This window comes from Carcharodon carcharias, chromosome 3, assembly GCF_017639515.1.
Source record: "Carcharodon carcharias isolate sCarCar2 chromosome 3, sCarCar2.pri, whole genome shotgun sequence".
Classification (NCBI taxonomy): domain Eukaryota; kingdom Metazoa; phylum Chordata; class Chondrichthyes; order Lamniformes; family Lamnidae; genus Carcharodon; species Carcharodon carcharias.
This window is the reverse complement of record NC_054469.1, coordinates 67844857-67864110: the sequence shown is the minus strand read 5'-3', so window position 1 is coordinate 67864110 and position 19254 is coordinate 67844857. Positions and strand designations below refer to the sequence as shown.

At 39.6% G+C, this 19254-nt stretch overlaps 1 protein-coding gene across 4 annotated transcripts in view; it reads left to right on the top strand.

Annotated features, from left to right (window-relative positions):
* Positions 1 to 19254, top strand: part of LOC121275945 (protein DBF4 homolog A-like) — a 60531-nt gene that overhangs the window by 16508 nt on the left and 24769 nt on the right. For all 4 annotated transcript variants that reach the window (XM_041183843.1, XM_041183842.1, XM_041183845.1 and 1 more), the window contains exons 2-5: positions 5911 to 6005; positions 7377 to 7558; positions 9375 to 9569; positions 11552 to 11596. In XM_041183843.1, coding sequence (XP_041039777.1) covers positions 5960 to 6005; positions 7377 to 7558; positions 9375 to 9569; positions 11552 to 11596 — 468 coding nt within the window. In that variant the 5' untranslated portion in view covers positions 5911 to 5959. The remainder of the gene's footprint in view (positions 1 to 5910; positions 6006 to 7376; positions 7559 to 9374; positions 9570 to 11551; positions 11597 to 19254) is intronic.

The following is a 19254-nucleotide window of genomic DNA, read 5'->3' as shown; positions in this document are numbered from 1 at the left end:
TATGCAGTTCTAGCATAATGTCCTTTTTTTTTTTAACTCTGTGCCTTGGCTAATAAAGGAGATTATCACACATGCCTTCTTAAATGCCTTGTTTTTTGTTTTTATGCCGCCTTAAATGCCTTGTCTACCTGCTTGATACCTTCAGGACATGCTCTCCAAGGTCCCTGTGCTCCTCTACACTTCCCAGTATCCTACTATTTATTGTGTATTCCCTTTCTTTGTTTGCACTCACCAAATACATTACCTCATACTTTTCCAAATTGAATTTGTTTTTCCATTTTTCTACCCAAGCCATATGTACATTTATGTCTTCCTGCAATTTACAGTTTTCTTCCTCACTACCAGCCACATGGCTGCGTGTATACAAGTTTAAGATAACTTCATTACTTTAGAATTCTTAAACCCCTAGAAATAAATCTTGGTATGTTGTCAGTATTTTTAATTGTTTTGCTGACCTGCAGCACTGATTTTTTAATGATTTGTTCATTTCTGGATCATTTTGCTCTTCTACCCTACTTTCCTCCTCGTTTCAGCTTCTTCCATTTTACTTAGGCTCGCCAAAATGCCGGTTGATCACCCTTTTCCATCTCCTCTTGTCAGTTAAGCATTTTTCTTCCAATCCTGCTGCATTTGTCTTTCGCCAGTGCATCCCTCCATCTGTCCTTAGGCCTTCCTCTGCTTTATCTTGGCAGTCTCATCTCCATCACTCACCTCAGCACAAGTCCCCTTTTGCTCTCCCCAACAGATGCCCATACCATTTCAATCTCTTCTCAGCTACTTTCTTAGATGTTTCCACAATTTTTACTGACCCCCTGATGTACTGGTTCCTGATTGTGTCCTTTCTTATCACTCCACGCATATCTGCATTTCATCAGTATCCAATTGTTGTTCTCCTCTTGATGTTGCCCAAGATTCTGCACTATACCAAAAGGCCAGTCATGCAACTGTCTTGTAGATTCTTTCCTTCAGTTTCAGCGATATTTTTCTATCGTACAACACTCCATTGTACTTCTTCCAATTACTCTAGCCAGAGGTAATCCATTGCTTAATTTCCATTTCCATACTTTCCTCTTCTGCCACCACTGACCTCAGATGCTTGAAACTACTCATTTTCTCCAGGTATTCTTCCATAATCTTTACACCTTCACTCTGATCCTCTTCCTTTGACTTAAACTGACTTCTACCCCGTTCAGGTTATTTTCTATGGTGTAAATACACCACAGGTGCAATCCGTTGTTTCCCGAGATGGACCGATGTCTACTACCACAGCGACCACTACTAAGTGACTAAGGTGGAACTGTGACCCTTTACAGCTTCTAAGAATCCCATGTTAGGTGTAAAACAGACAAATGAAGGTTTAAGCTCCCTTTATTCTGACCCAATGATGCGTCTTGGCCCCATTCTCAAAACAGTTTTGTGCAGTAGGACTGTGTTTACTAGGACTGGATTGGCACTCCCCGAATTCATTTCACTTATGACTTTTAAAGCCTGAACACACACAAGAGTTTCAACCCCATGACTCTAGACTGCATTTGAATCTAGATCTCAAAGGTGAACCGTCAGCCCTTGACGCCAGTCAGTCTTCCCCTGTTCCAGTATGTTTTTGTTAAAAAAAATCTTGCCTTTTTTAAAAAAAAAAGACTTGTCAAATTTAAGGCCGTGGAACTGCCACATTTGATCACTATGGTAATGTAATGTACACCCTGTGGTCTCTTCATTGTAGCAGGTTTCATAATTTGAGATTGGTCCTGAGCAAATATGCCACTGGTTGAGTATGCAGCTTACATAGTTGTTATCATAAACTTCAGCTTTACACTTATACAAAATTCTAACTGCCTTTTGTATAATGAACGTACTGCTGAATATTTTCTGTAGTAATGCGAGTAGTTCAATCTTTCATTCTCTATATCTTATTTATTAAAATTAAATGTGTACTAATCCCAAGAATTTATTCTTCTAGGTGTAGCCTTGTCTCAGTGATACCACTCTTGCCTTTGAATTAGATAGTAATGCTGTACTAGAAATTAGAAAGCTCTACTCCAGAAACTTCTGCACTCTCTGAAGGAGTTTTGCACAGTTTGAGGTGACGGATTTCAGATGAGTTATTAAACTGAGGTCCAGTCTGCCCTCTTGGGTAGATGTAAAAAGATATTATGATACTACTCAAAGAAGCAATAGGAGTTCTTGATATTCTGGCTAACATTTAACCCTTAATCACTATCAGTAACATGATTATCTGGGCATTGATGTCATTGGCTATTGTGGGACCTTACTGTGTACAAATTGATTGCCACATTTTCCTACATTTCACAACCCCAGTATACAGTTGTAATGCACAATTTAAATACAAGTTATTTTTGAGTGATCTATCAATGATTGAACCAGCCCTATGCACATCTGAAATTATCTGGGACAGAATTGTCTAAAGTATATGCTTTTTTTTAAAAATCGGGCCTGTGAGGTCATACCAGGTAATCGGAGACCGCCCTGATGTTATCTTATTTCTGAATTTTACTGTTTGTTGCCTTACAAGTATGTAATTTTTTAAAATGTTAATATAAACATTTTTTGCAATAATTCCTGTTTCTTTTAGGCCTCTGGCACCTTTTTTCAGAAGTTAAGATGACAATTATAGGACTGTCAGTATTTGCCACAGAAAAATGTGAAAACTTTTAATTTTGCTTGAGATGTGGGTAGTCTGAGCAAGGCAGTATTTATTGCCCATCCCTAGTTGCTCTCTAGGTGGCAGGTTCCCTATCCTATAAGATATTTGTGACCCGGTTATAGGTATCATTTTTACCTTAGCTCACAGTGATTTGTTGAATTCAGTTTTGCAGTGTGCCATCCATGGATTTGCACTCAGTCTACATACTGCTAATCCAGTATTATAACCCCTACACTGCTGTCTACAGTGTATAGCTTGAAATACTTTCTCCTATTCAACTTCATCAATCCATCACAAAATATGTTCTCTCCTACGGAATGTTTTAGGGAATGAATGATGGCCCACATAGTCCATTAGATTTTACCTACTGTCTTCTAGATTTTTTCCACTCTTTTTATAGCCACCAGCCATTGTCATCCTGATCTATACAAACAATCATTTACTTTATATTAATTAGTTTTGTCACTTTTCTTAAGTTCAGATATAGAGACCTGCAACTGAGCAATTGGCTTTAATATTTTTTCTCTCCCTATTATCTATTTAGCAACTGGGATGATCTGGAAAAAAAATAAACACTGGAGCATAATGAAATTCACAATCCCTTCCATTAAGTGTAGCAAATTTACTTTTAGCAATTGCTTGCTCTCCTGAAAAATAAACATGGGTGTGAGGAAATTCACCCAACCATAATTGGCCATTAGTTAATTATTAACTTTTATCTTGATCCCATGTTTGACTAGATATCAAATGCAAGATTTTCAAAAATTAATTCTTGGGTATGGACGTTGCATTGCCCATTCTTAGTTCCCGGAGAAGATGGTGCTGAACCATCTTTTTGAAGTGGTTGGCTAGGCCACGACTGTGTGCAATTAAGGGACATGTTAGCCAAACAGTTATTTTTTCCTTAAAGACTATTAGTGAGTCAATTGGGTTTTTACAACCAGTAACTTAGCGATCGCTACTTTTGCTGTTAACAGCTTTTTATTTCCATTTTTTAGAAACTGAATTCACATTCCCAAACTGCTGTGGTTGGTTTTAAACTTGTTGTCAGGATTACTAGTTCAGGATTAAGAGTCTAATAATATAATCATTATGTAAAGCTATCGAATTTGTGTATTATATAACTCTTTTAGTCCAAAGCTTTTGTATTTAGCTCTGAATCTTGAAGAAAGCCAGGGTTCAGATGCCCAAAATTTGTTGTGTTTTAGTGATAACCGGCATTGGCATTATCATCTGGTGACGTTCAGCATAGGTAGGTGATGGCTGGCTTTCCTTGTTAGACACATCTCGTCTCTACCTTGTCATAATCATTGTAATCTAGAGAAGTGTTACCTTTTTTAAAGAAAAAACTAATTATGTCATCCATCAGTGGTGTGCATACTTTCCTAGCATTACCTAAGCAAAGATGGGGGAAAAAATGCTAAATTTCAATCCTCAAAAAAATCTTGCTTTATTTTGTAGTTACAGCCCCAATAATTTTGAATGCTGTATGTATTTCGCCATGAATTCTGTGAAATGCATAGGGGCGGTTTACCAACTCAATGGTATTATATAAGTACAAATGATTGTTGTTAGAACCAGATGAATATTTGGAAAAGAACACATGAGCACAAGAGAAATGGGATTAGAAAAGATGGTTTTGGTGAAGGAGGTGCAACAGACCCGACGGCTTCTTTCTGCATTAAAGTGCCTGCGATTTTTATTAGACCGTAAAATCCTATTTAGTGTTGCATATTATATTAGCATCTAGCCAAATTTACAGCTAACGATGATGATGAGACTCTTAATTATTCACTATATTTGTCACAAAATAATTTCTGATTACAATACATATGTTTCATATTGTACCTAATATTTTCTGAAACCATAGCATGAATTCTAGTATGGGATGTATAAACAGCTCTTAATCAGGTAGCCATGAACGGAGGATACATATTGAGGACAGCTAGAAACAAATAATATATTTGTCTAGATTGGGGAAGGATTGTCAGTGATGCATTCTTGGTGTAAATATAAATGATTTAAATTCATCAGAGGAACATGATATTGAAATTTTCTGACTGCTCAAGTAGGAAGTGTACTACAAGAGAAGTGTAAAAGGCTTCAGCATGATAGGGACAAGTTATCAAAATTGGCAGATACAATTTAAGGAGGAGAAGTTTGAGGTAATACATTTTAAGAGGGAAACTATGGAATCAGAGTTTTCTTAAAATCATTCTTTTGGATTTAGCTGGCACTGGAGTGGCCAGGTGATCGTCAGCAGCCTTCTTGAACCATTGCAGTTCAAGTGTTGAAAGAACTTCTGCAATTTTGCTAGATAAGAAATTTCACCATTTTAACAAACCAACAATGCAGGAAAAGTGATATGTACCAAGTCAGGCGGTGTCATTTGGAGGTGATGTTCCCCTGCATATGCTACATTGTTAGGTAGTGGATGTTGTGAGTTTGGGTGGTGCCAATCAAAAAACAGCGAAGGCTATGAATGAACAGTGAGACCTGGGAAGCCACAAAAATGGTACTGGCCTTTTTGGTAAAAAGTGACATAGAACACAAGTAACTTTGCACAAGTCAATAATTCAGTCACTAGTTATTGTGAAGCATAGGTTCACCAGAATAATGCTCAGGATGAGAATTGTAATTATAAGACTAAACTTAAGATGCAGGGACTACTTCCACTGGAGATGCAAAGGTTGAGAGGAGGTTTAGTGAAGGTTTTTAGTATTATAAAGGATTGTGAAAGACTGAATATAAAAAGACTATTTCATCAGGCTGGGGAATCAGTGACAAGAGATGGTCAATGCAAAATTATAGCACATTGATTAGGGAGGCTATGAGTGATACCTTTATGTAGAGGTATTAAAGTTTGAAATGCTTTGCTGCAGAGATCATTGTGTCTTAAAGGTTAAAGTAGATAACTCTATGGCAGTGTAAGGGATAGAGCTATTGAGACAGTAAGTCAGTAGAATTGTAAGTCAGCAAGGAGCTAATGCACGTGTGAAGTGTAAAATGGTGATCTTCTATACTATAAACTCATGCAGTTTCATGATTTTTCTTAAGTTCAGAATCTTAGTGTTAGCTTGTTCTAAAACAGGTTTGTATTTGAATTGGCAAGTAAATGAGTCACTACCCTGTGATCACACTGAAGGAATAACAAATGTGATGTAATCATTGCATAGTGCATGTTTGTAAAGTGATCTGCAGCCTATTGTATATATCATAATATTTATCTGGTTAACCTTTTTCAGGTACTTCATAAACAGAAATGGTGTAGAAAGATTGTGACTTTACTTGAAAATGAAACCTCGCACTAATACTGTAGATAGCAAATTACTGCCAAGTCGTAAGTATATAGTTTTGATACTGAATCAAAAGTTTTTGTCTGCAAAATTATGAAATAATTGTGTAAAAGGAATGCAATTTTGTTTTTTAAGAAACCAGATAAGCAGAAAAAACCTATTGTGATGCTTAGATAGACATTAACATTACAATTAATAGTCACTGTTTATTTCATCATCCTTTTTCATGTTTTTTCATTATTACTTACAGGGTTATTATCAGACTAGCAGGACAAATACAGAAGCTAGTGCACTTCAATCCTGTCCTATGTACTTCACCTTTGATACTCCTATATGTCTCAATGCTCCCTCCAGCTGCAATTCAACTTTGAAGAGCAAAATTTGTAGGGTGGTTTTAGATGTTTTTGTGAAGGTCACAAAGGCATGCCATTATTTTTTACCTGTCCACCTAGTGGCATCACTCGCTCCCTAAGCAGATCCCCTGTTCCTTATATACCAGAACTGATTCACAGTGACCAATTTTTACTCTCATGTAAACAAACCTTACCAAGTGCACAAGACCAAGGATTTCCCAATGCAATGAATATGAGGCATTTAGTGAATATTGAGACATGATAACAAATTCAGTGCTTGGAGAATCTGCTTCAATGCCTATTTCATTGGCAATTTATTGATCTTTCATCTCATTTTTTTGACCATTCAGGTCATGAACTCTCTCCTCCATCCCCACCCCCTTTCCTTTCCCCCTTTTTCCAATAATTTATCTTTTTTTACAACTATTTTTTTCTCTTCCCTAATTTATTATTTCGATCTATTGTTTCATCTCCACCTTTTAGCCTATTTTGATCCCTTCCCCCCACCCCACCCGCACTAGGGCCATCTGCCACTAGTTTGCTTCCCTTAATGTCCCCATTAACACATCTTTTAGATAATATCACCACCGTCAACACTTCTTTGTCTTTTTGTCTATGACATCTTTGGCAGTCTCTTCTTGGCCTCCACCTATCTCTGGCCCCCAATCGACCTGTCCCACTCCCTTCTACTAGCTTATATTTCATCTCATGTCTATATGTCTTAGTTCTGATGAAGGGTCATCTGGACTCGAAGAGTCAACTGTATCCCTCTCCGCAGATGCTGTCAGACTTGCTGAGTTTTTCCAGGTTTTTCCCAGAGCATCAACCTGGATCTCTGGATTACTAGTCTAGTGGCATTGCCACTACACCATCACCACCCATTCTTTCATATAAAATCTTTCTTCATATGTCAGGTGTCTTGTTTTGGTTGCCATCTAATGTAGGGAATCATGGCATAGATCTACATTCTGTCACTCTCTATTGATTCCATTTAATTTTATGGTTTTTTTTAAAGCTGTGCGTTTTCTATTAAAATGGTTTAATTAATAATCTTTATTATAGGATTAACAACAGTACATGGAAAATCTGGAAGAGGTAAAGGACCACTGAAGACGTTACAGAGAGGAGCTAATAAAGCAGCAGATATCAAATTAAAGCCGTTTACTGGAAAAGTCTTTTACCTTGACCTGCCTTCCAATAAACATGCTGAAAGCTTGGAGAAGGACTTACAAAATCTAGGAGGAGTATGTTCACAATTACAAGAATAATCAATTTTATCCTTTAACAAACTGAGGAATGCAATCTCCTGTTTGTATTTCAGAATAATCACTTTCTTTTAAAGTGTTACTTTAGATATTTAAGTATTAGTAAATTAGTTAATTGACCTTTATTTTAAATTGTAAAGTTCAACCCTTTAACGCTTCATTAGTTTTGCAATTAAACCTGTTAAGTACGGAGTTGGGGACGGGGAAGCATTATGATATTTACATAACTCAGCAGCTGGATACTTCAGTTGTGCTGATATGAATTTTTTATGATAAAACACAAAAGACTGGTTTTTGCCATCCTGATGAGAGGGTCAGCTATCTGTTCCACCTTTGAAGCATCTGTTCCACTATTGTATCCGTCTGTGGAGGCTTTGTTGACACAGTTGTGCAATGGAGTCTTATTGAATGTTTAGTTGAGCTCCAAACTCCAATAATGGATTCAGCTCAGCAGGGGTTGTTGATACAGCTGTCAAGGGCACTGTGAGCTTTGTTTAGATTGACAGTTTTATGAGCCCCTAAGATTTCAAGTGGTGTTTGAATAGCTGTTTGTTTAGTTTGACACTTTCACAAGAATCTCAGAGATTTCCCAGTGATATTGTAGGGCTTATGAGTTCTGGATTATGAATACTGGATGAGTTCTCATGGAGGTTTTTCAGGGGGGTGGGGGCAGGCAGGTGGGTGAGTAGGGGGGGGGTGAGGGCGAAGCTACATAACACATGTCCAGAACTAAGTTGATGCCTTTGTGAATGAAGGCAGGCCTTCTAACCTGCCCACCTTGGCATCCGCCTGCTTGGGAAGCAGCAGCCCCAATTCGAAACCTGCTCCCTCTACCCCGCCATGGAAATAGCATTGGTGGGTGAATTCTGCCTGAAAGGGGAATGTCCAACCTCAAGTCTTTGTGTTAATTTTGTTAGTATCATAAAATGACCTTCTAACTTGAATAACAAATGGCTTTCGTGTGCAGACACATAATTCAGGACTATTATATGTTATGGTCAGTTGGGAGGGCTGGCTGTTGCATGTATGCAATAGTAGAAATTAACACTCCTCAGATTTCAATGCTAAAATTTAATTGGATTGCAATAATTTACTAGTTTCCAAATGGTCAGTCCACTATTACACTTTTCGTGACATTATGGGGTAGAAATTGGTATACATCTCATGCCTATAAAGGGGGCCATAGCAGTGCAATACCTGCACCTGATCTGCATGGACATTTAAGCCACTGCTATATTTGTCTTCCATCCAACTTGTGCTTGCTAACCTTCACTGGTTCCTGATCTAACAATACCTCAATTTTAAAATGGTCATCCTTATTTTCAAATTCCTCCATAGCTTTGCCCCTTCCTATCTCTGTAACTTCTTCTAACCCTACAAACCTGAGTGATTTCTGCACTCTTCCAAACCTGGCCTCTTGCACCTCCTGATTTTATTTAGTCCATCATTGGCAGCTATGCTTTCTACTGCCTTGGCCCTGAGCCCCGATATTCTCTACTAAGCTTTGCTGTCTTTCTACCTTCTGTTAAAAAAACCCATCTTAAAACCTATTAAACCCTTTAAAACCAATCTCTCAAATCACGTGTTCTGGCTTTCATGTGGCTTGGTGTTTTTAAGCACCTTGGGACATTTTACTGCATTAATTGCGCTACGTAAATGCAAATTGCTGTTTAACTCGGAACCAGGTGCTGATTATACAATGATTTACGTAGAGCTGGAAAATGTTTTGTCTGCATGATTTTTTTTCAAAAGTCCTTTCTAATCAATTTTTCTTTTGTGGTTTATTTTAATACAGACAATTGAAAAGTTTCTCAGCAAAGATATTAATTACATCATTTCTAATAGAAGTGAGGCCAAATTTGTCCAGACTACAGGGAAAAACTCCCCTGTACCAAGCCCAGATTCTGTTCAGAATCCTGGGAACACATCTCCCCATCTGAGCAGTCGAAGAGAAAGCCATGAAGGAAGCCCACATAGAGCTTTGGAGATGGTATGTTTCAGGCTATATGACCATGCAAATACTGCAAAAATTTACTGAACTTGAAATACTTCAACTTTTGTTATCTTCAAAATAACTTTCGATAACTTTATTGCTTGTGCTTTTTTGAGTAATAATATGTAATTCCAATTTATTTTATTTGTGATTAATCTGTTGATGAATGTCATTATACTGGAACAGTAAGCTAAATATCAAAACTTAGGGAAGGTAAAGTGGAATTATACTCTTTATTAAAAGGGGAAGGAAAGTCTAGGTGTTAGCCTGGATTTTGTGGGTGACTGGCGAAATAACAGTACCAGTCATTCATTAGATATGCGTACAGACTTTCTATGGGCTTTTGTACTGGAATGTACAGTGATTAAAATCCATTTTAATGTGACAGACAAATAATTTTGTATCCTTAAAAATCAGATTGAAGAATTCTTAATGAAGAAAACAGGGTTTGAAACAAGAAGAGTAAACTAGGAGAGTTAAATCCACACCAAATGATATATAGAAATTGAAATTGAAAGAGAAAGAAATAATGGGATTAAGAAAGGGGGATAGGAGACGAAGAAGACGTTTTTTAAAATTACATTTTTATTCATAAAATTGCAAATAATAATTAAAACCTGAAGGCACTGGTTTAAATTAATTGGCAAAAGTGACACAAGGAAAACCTTTTCATGCAGCACGTGATTAGGGTCTGGAATGCACTGCCTGAATGTGGTGGAGGCAAGTTCAATTGAGGCTTTCAAAAATGAATTAGACTGTTACCTGAAAAGCAGGAAGGTGGGGTAATGGCACTAGGTGAATTGCTCAGAGAGCCAGTGTAAACATGATGGGCCGAATGGCCTCATGCGCTGTAACAATTCTGTCATTCTGAATGAAACTCCACATTTGTAAAAATTAGTTTTAATTGCTAGAGAGATTGTGTGGCAATAATTAAGACTTATTACAGTATTTTTTTAAAAATAGCTACAGTGGAATGGAAAGACTGGAACTTTTTTGGATAACTTAGCAGGTATCTATCACCTTCCATGTAGTTCAATGCCGATTCTCTTGACGCAATATTATAGTGCAGCTTCTGGACTAGCCGGGGAACTCATAGTGAACAGTGTTCTGATTTCCGCATTTAACTGCGCATGTGTGGCTTGTGCATGTGTGGTCATTGGAAGTTGCTGTCCCAATTTATTTTTTTTTAATTCATTATTGATAAAATTATTTTTACAGCAAAATCTAGGCAAATATTCTTGTTCAAAATAATCCCACATTATTGTAGGAAATGATTGACAAGATTGTTTCACTTGAAATTTTTCTTTTAAAAGTCAGTGTGGAAACCCTATAGCTTGGTCTTCCTTTCTGCTGGCCTGCTCTTCAGCACTAATGGGGATAGGCACCTGCTTCAGAGCAATGCTATTGAAAATAGCAAGTGTGTTGATTTTGACTGGCCTTAAAATTGCACTGACAGGAAAGGATGTGCTAAACAAGGAGTAAAACTTATGTTGCCTTTGCATAAGTTACAAGATCTTCAATTCTGGATTTTTGTAATTGTTGTCTCCCCCTGCAGATTTTTAAGCCAACTCAGTTCTAGTATCTGAAACTTACTACATATGTTTCAGCACCTTTTGTGTGTGTTTGCAGACCTTCTCAAAATCCAAATTTTTTGACTGCGCTTGGTCACCTCGTGATAACTTGATGTCCACTCCTTTTATTTCTGTTGTCTCTATTTTTTCTTTTCCTTCTCCCTCCCAATATAAATTGTTTTAGGATATTTTCTGGATCAATGGAACTACATAAACGCAAGTTGTTTTTATTTTGATGCAGAAATGCTCTTGAATTTGTATTGAAGCCAAATTAGCCTGAATTTAAATCACCAATTAAATGAATTGATCCTTTTCTCATTGAATCTGACACTTTCTTAGTGAGTCATCAAAAATGCAAAATCCTATGCTTCCAAAAATGTTGATATAATGGGTTTTTTTACTTAACAGATAAGCAGAGGAAAAAGTTTCGTCAAAAAGGTTATTAAGGAACAGGTAAGCTGTTGATCAAGAAAACACACTCAAAAAAACCGAACATTCTTAATTCTATTTAATGCTGGAAGTGACTTAATTTTAACTAATAGTTTACAGTTACTTTTGATTAATTTTAAATCTGCTCTCATAATTCAGCTCTGGTACTGTCAACAATAGTAGGGGACCAAGTGCAACTTGATGTAACGAAGTCAGTCTCTTTGTCAAGCAATGTGCTAAAACAAACAAGAAAATGCCTATAAATCATTTTGAATAACATATAATCACTGATTACAAACATCTGAAGTTGGAAGAAATTAAGTTTAATGTAAAGTTGGAACACTCAGGGACACGATTTAAATTCAAACGAAAGTAATCCAGCACGACATCCCAGAATAATTTAAAGATAAAACAGCTTAGAAGAGTTGGTACAGGCCCTCAGAAACCTGTAAACCAAAGAACTGCATTGATTATAAGCCTAAGCCCTATGAAAATGAGTACAGTCTCCTCCACTTATAGTGGGTGCATTTGTCTGAATCCAATTTGCCTACTATAAGTGATAGTGGATCAAATGTGGTAGCTAAAGAGGCCTGCAGACACCTGCAGACAGTAGCAGTAAGATTTTCCTTTGGCTTTGGCTCTAAGTTATTTTGTAATAGATCAGGTAACTTGGTTTGATTGGATATTTGTGTTTGACTGGTTTTGCATAAGAATATATACTCTTAGAGTACGCTGCTAACCCTAGACTTGACCAGGGACTCTGAGATCCATAGTGCCAACTTTATGGAAGTGCTTAGGTATCTTCATGCAAGCCGATAAATGATTTCACTAGCCCACTAGATGCCTTTGATCCGGGGCCAAAACAATTCAACGCATTCTGTTCTTCGTAACACTGGAACTTTGTATAATTCATAAGAATATAACAAGAATTTTGTTAACCAAGTCTTTGAGCTAACTAGTGAGTAAGCACAAAACAAAAACAGAATTACCTGGAAAAACTCAGCAGGTCTGGCAGCATCGGCGGAGAAGAAAAGAGTTGACGTTTCGAGTCCTCATGACCCTTCGACAGAACTTGAGGCTCAAGTTCTGTCGAAGGGTCATGAGGACTCGAAACGTCAACTCTTTTCTTCTCCGCCGATGCTGCCAGACCTGCTGAGTTTTTCCAGGTAATTCTGTTTTTGTTTTGGATTTCCAGCATCCGCAGTTTTTTTGTTTTTATATTAGTGAGTAAGCACAGCTGTTTCTGCCCAAAACATGCAGAGCACTTATGATGCGATAACCACAGACTTTGAAATTGAAATTTTGGCCGATACAAGCGACTGTCTTTTTAAATGTTAACGCTTTATTTGGCGGCGACTGTAGTTCCTGTGAACTTGGAATTTAAGTTGTAAGTTCCCAACACCCATTCACATGGTGCGGGTGGAGGAATGGATGTTGCTGTGAGGGAGAAAAACACAAGCATGTGAAAAAGAATTGAGCTGTTAGAGGTAGTGCAATTTGTGTTTCTAAACATGCTCCCATGAAAAATAGATTTTATACAGTAGAAATAATACATTTTGGTTCATTTTAAGTACATTTGCAATTATAAATTTTGAATCTTAAAGGAAAAGCATTTGGATTTTAAACAGATCAATTGTTGAAATGTTATCTCAATAGTCAACCCCACAAAACAAAAACACTGATTTACTAGCAGAGACCCTGAATATAACCCCCCTATTCTTTCACAGACATGCTCTTTTCGAATCTTCCAGTTTGCACTCTTCTTGCTCATTTCAGCATGGCAGCCTTTCCACCTCCCCCAACCCCTCAGTTAACGTCAAGCACCAACTTTCCAGTCGTCTCATCAGTTAAAGAGAAAAATGACTTGCATTTATATAGCACCTTTCATAACCTCAGGACATCCAAAGTGCTTTACGCCCAACTAAATATTTTTTCAGAAACAAAATACTGCCAATGCTGGGAGCTGAAATAAAAACAAAACATATTGCAAATACACAGCAGGCCAGGCAGCATCTTGGTCACAGACCAAAAACATTAACACTTTTTTCTCTTCACAGATGCTGCCTGACCTACTGAGTGTTTCCCGCATTTTTTGTTTAAAATACTTTTTTCAAGTATAGACGCTGGGTCACACCAACAACAATGAGCCCAGCAACTAAAAACCCAGTAAGCTTAACCTCAGTGGTGGGGAAGCTTTTAGAAACCATCATTTGGGACAAAATTAATTGCCACTTGGGCAAATGCAGGTTATTGAAGGAAATCTAGTATGGATTTGTTAAGGGCAAATTGTGTTTTAATTAACTTGCTGGAGTTTTTTTTGAGGTTACAGAGAAGGCTGTGTTACAACCGGTCCCTGGACGATGTCCCCCAATTTGTTAACTTCCTGAACAGGACCCCAATTTTGTTGTGCTCCCGGGTGAGGAGGAATGACCTGGCTCCTCTTTATTCAACCCCTTGGTTGGTCGCAACAAGGTTGATTTAAAAGCCATCCCTTCCCATGTGGATACCTTTTCCCAATCCAAATGTATTTTTTTTTTTAGAAGGAGCCAATTTAATCGGGCTTTCTTGAGTCAAAGAAAGACTAAGTTTATTAGTTACTAAAACCCGAGAAAAATAATAAAAACACACATACACACAGATCCAAAATGAGAAGTTGAGAGTCCAAATAAAACTTTTTAAAAATACGAATGGGATTTTGGCTTGTCCGTGAGGCATAGTTGGCAGTGCATTGCAGCTGTTAAGTTAGGCGATTTTGGTAGAGCTGAGGTTGGCAGATTCGCAGTCAGTTTGGAGACACTTGGTCCTGCAGGGTGGCTGAAAGCCCTGTCCCATTTCCTTTAGATTGTGGGTGTGTGGCGGGGGTGGGGACTGACTGACTGGCTTGTTCTTCTGCTTGCTGTCACATACAGGCACACACCACACCAGCTTTTTCACTGATTTTTTTTCCCTGTGTTCTGGAAGGGGAAAAAAAAACTATGACTTGCACTCAGAGTCCATGCTTTTTTCATCTCAGATATAAATCAATAGGGGATGGATTTCATAAGTCTGCTGAGATGTGCAAGTCAGTCTTTTGTCTCTGCAACTGTAGGAGATTAAAGTTCAGTCTTTTGCATCTTTCCTATCTCCCTTTCAAGTGTCTCTGTTTGAAGAAGGACATGACACCTTTCAGGTACGCCATTCCAGTCCTCACTGGAACTTCAGTTACTTAGATTGGAGAGTTTGGGATTGTCCTCCTTGAAGAAAAGATTGAGAGGAGATATGATAGAAGTATTCAAATATCATGAGGGGTCTGAATAGAGTAAATAGGGAGAAACTCTTCCTATTGGTGATGAACCGAGAACCAGAAGGCGCAGATTTAAGATAATTGGCATAAGAGACAATGGCGACATGAAAAACTTTTTCATGCAGAGTATGATTAGGATTTGGAATGTGCCACCTGAGAGTTTGGTGGAAGCAGGATCAATTAAGGCTGTCATTATCTAGAAAGGGAAAAAAAACTGTTGGGCTATGGGGATAAGGCATGGGAGTGGCAGGTGAATTGCTCCATCAGAGGGCCAGCATAAAGATGATGGCTGAAAGGTGTCCTGTACTGTAATCATTCTATAATTCCACGATGACTATAAAATCTGTTTTGTGTTGATTGTAGTTGAAGGATAAATTTTGGCCAGGATACCAGGAAGAACTCGTTTGCTCTTCTTGGAATAGTGTTATGGGATCTTTCACATTCACCTGACAGCACATGCAGGTCTTAAGTCTAATGTCGCTGACAGTATAGCATTGAATTGTCAGCTTAGATTATGTGGGGCTTGAACCCATAACCTTCTGACTCGGGCATGATTGCTACAACTGAGCCACAGCTGAGTTAATTAAAGCACTCTCTTTCTTCATCCATACAGGGATGAGAAATTTCTACCATTTGGTGGCATTCCGACATTTAGGTAATGGAATTCTGCTCTTCTAATTTTTTTTTACAACCTGCGCCAGTTACAAGGCTGGGGGCAGGACTTGGAGAAGCTGCCACTCAGCCTTGTGCTGGCCTGGACTTGCCTCAATCCCACCGGTAGGTGTGCTCTGCTGCTGGCCACTTGGTGGAGCTGCAGGATTCAACAGGCTTGGGTGGGGAAGTGGATGTAAGGAGCAGCGGTACCTGAACCTGAGCCTGTGTAGGCATTGGTAGGCCTCGGAGGGGTGGAGAAAAATGCGGAAACTGGGACTCTGCGGGGCTTGGCAGGCCCAGGAGGGTGGAGGAAACGAGTCCCAGACTCTGTGGGTTTTGTTAGGCCCAGGAGGGAGCTGCAGAGCCTAAGACTTTGCGGGGCTTGCCAGAGATGTGGGGGGTGGAAACAGGGAACAAACTCTGAGAGGTTTGACAGGCCTGGAGAGGCAAGGGAGCAGCAGAGCCTGGGTTTGGCAGACCTAAGGGTGGGGAGGAGCAGCATTATTGAGTCAGGATTTTATTATGTGAGTTGCAACTTTTTTAAAGAATCAGCGTTGTGCTCCAGTGGATAGAAATATATCTGGTTAGAGGTCTAATGTTGACTTTTTCAGGAGACGCTGAATATCGATGACCTTGAATAAGTAGTTGTCACTTGTCACTTGCAGTCATTTTAGTTAAGTCCCCTGCCATTTACGTCAGCATAAGATTTTGCTGCCAGTATGTAGTGCACTGTATAGTATCACTATAGTCCCTGTTAGTGATGCGTACAGGAACAAGTCTCTGGAAACCTGTCCAGGCCTGATAGCCCCTTGGTGGTTTCATATACTGCTGACAGAGCCAGGTGCGAATTTGCTATAATCTTGGTGTCCTTCAGCACCTCAGCAGCACAATTTACTTGGATCCATCTTTGGCTGCAGGTGGTAAGCTCCCAGCCAGGGATGTACTGAAATTAGCTGATGAAAGTTTATGCAAAAGAGGCAGCCGGGGAAAGTCTGGGCTGGGCCGCACTGTCGAGTTTGAATATAGTTGCCTTAATTTCACGGGCATAAAACCCCATTGTAAGCTACCAGGGTACAAACCACACCTTCCTGAGGACGTGGTACTTAGTTCTGTGACTTGGAACTGCACTAATGTTAGAAGCTAATATTAAAGACGTAATAAGGCAATCAGGCAGAGTGCACATGGTTTTGTAAAGGGAAGTCATGTTTAACCAATTTATTGGAGTTCTTTGAAATAGTAATATGTGCTGTTGATAAGATGCCTCATCAAAAGCTATTGTAGAAAAAGCTTATGATGTAGGGGGTAACATTGGCATGGATAGAAGTTTGGCTAGCTAACAGGAAACAGCGGGTAGGCATAAATGGGTCATTTTCTGGTTGGCAAGATGTAACGAGTGGTGTGCCATAGGGATCAGTGCAGTACTTAGCTTCTTACAATTTATATAAATGACTTGGATGGAGGGACTGAAGGTATAAGGTTGTAAAGAGGCTACAAAGGGATGTAGATAGGTGAAGTGAGTGGGCAAAGATCTGGCAAACGGAGTATAATGTAGGAAAATGTGGAATTGTCCATTTTGGCAGGAAGAATAAAAAAGAAGTATATTATGCAAATGGTGAAAGATTACAGAACTCTGAAATGCAGAGGGATCTGAGTGTCCTAGTGCATTAAACGCACAAGGTTAGTGTGCAGGTACAGCAAGTAATTCGGAAAGCTCATCAAATGCTATCATTTATTGCGAGGGGAATTGAATACAAGATAGGTTATGCTTCACTTATACAGAGCATTGGTGAGACCACATCTGGATATGCATTGGTGGGACCACATCTAAGTAAGGGAGCAGTATTGGTCTCCTTATTTAAAGAAGGATGTAAATGCATTGGAAGCAGCTGAGAAAAGGTTTACTAGGCTACTACCTGGAATAAGCAGGTTGTCTTATGAGGAAAGGTTGGAACAGGCTAGCTTTGTATCCACTGGAGTTTAGAGAGTAAGAGGTGACTTGGTTCTATAAAATCCTGAGGGGTCTTGACAGGGTGTATGTAGAAAGGATGTTTCATGTTTAAAAATAACGGTAACCCATTTAAGACAGATGAGAATTTTTTTCCCTGAGGGTCGTGAATCTTTGGAACACTACCTCAAACGGTGGCGGGAGCAGAGTCTTTGAATATTTTAAGGCAGGGGGTAAGCAATGGTAGTGGTATTGTCACTGGACTAGTAATCCAGAGACCCAGGATAATGCTCTGGGGACCCGGGTTTGAATCCCACCACGACAAATGGTGGAATTTGAATTCAAGAAAAATCTGGAATTAAAAGTCTAATGATGACCATGAAACCATTGTCGATTGTTGTAAAAACCCATCTGATTTACTAATATCCTTTAGGGAAATCTGTCGTCCCACATGTGTCTGGCCTACATGTGTCTCCAGACCCACAGCAATGTGCTTGACTCTTAAATGCCCTCTGAAATGGCCTAGCAAACCACTCAGTTGTATCAAACCACCATAAAGACTCAAAAAAGGAATGAAACTGGACAGACTACCTGGCATCAACCTAGGTACCAGAAATGGCAATGGCAATTACAGCCCTGTTGACCCTGCAAGGTCCTCCTTAAAAACATCTGGGGGTTAGTGCCAAAATTGGGAGAGCTGCCCTACAGACTAGTCAAGCAACAGCCTGTCATAGTCATCCTCACGGAATCATATCTTACAGATTATGTCCTAGACGCCACCATCACCATCCCTGGGTATGTCCTGTCCCACCAGCAGGACAGGCCCGGCAGAGGTGGCAGCAGAGTGGTATAAAGTCAGGAGAGAATTGATTTGGGAGTGCTCAACATTGACTCCAGACCCCATGAAGTCTCATGGCATCAGCTCACAGAGGGGTAAGGAAACCTCCTGCTGATTACCAAGTACTGCCCTCCCTCAGCTGATGAATCAGTGCCCCTCCATGTTGAACACCACTTGAAGGAAGCACTGAGGGTGGCAAGGGCGCAGAATATGCTCTGTGTGGGGGACTTCAATGTCCATCGCCAAGAGTGGCCCAGTAGCACCACTACTGCCCGAGTCCAAAATGACATAGCTGCTAGACTGGGTCTGCGGCAGGTGGTAAGGGAACCAACAAGAGGGAAAAACATACTAGGCTTCATCCTCACCAACCTGCCTGCTGCAGATGCATCTGTCCATGACAGTATCAGTAGGAATGACCACCGCACAGTCATTTTGGAGATAAAGTCCCGCCTTCACATTGCCTCCATCGTGTTGTGTGGCACTACCACTGTGCTAAATGGGATAGATTTCGAACAGATCTAGCAACCCAAGACTGGGCATCCATGAGGCGCTGTGGGTCATCAGCAGCAGCAGAATTGTACTCGAACACAATCTGTAATCTCATGGCCTGGCGTATCCCCTACTTCAGCATTACCATCAAGCCAGGGGATCAACCCTGGTTCAACGAAGAGTGCAGGAGGGCATGCCAGGAGCAGCACCAGGCATACCTAAAAATGAGGTGTCAACCTGGTGAAGCTATAACACAGGACTACTTGCATGCCAAACAGCATAAGCAGCAAATGATAGACAGAGCTAAGCGATCCCACAACCAACGGATCAGAACTCTGCAGTTCTGCCACATCCAGTTGTAAAAAGTGGTGGACAATTAAACAACTCCCTGGAGGAGGAGGCTCCACAAATATCCCCATCCTCATTGATGGAGGAGCCCACCACAGTAGTGCAAAAGATAAGGCTGGAGCATT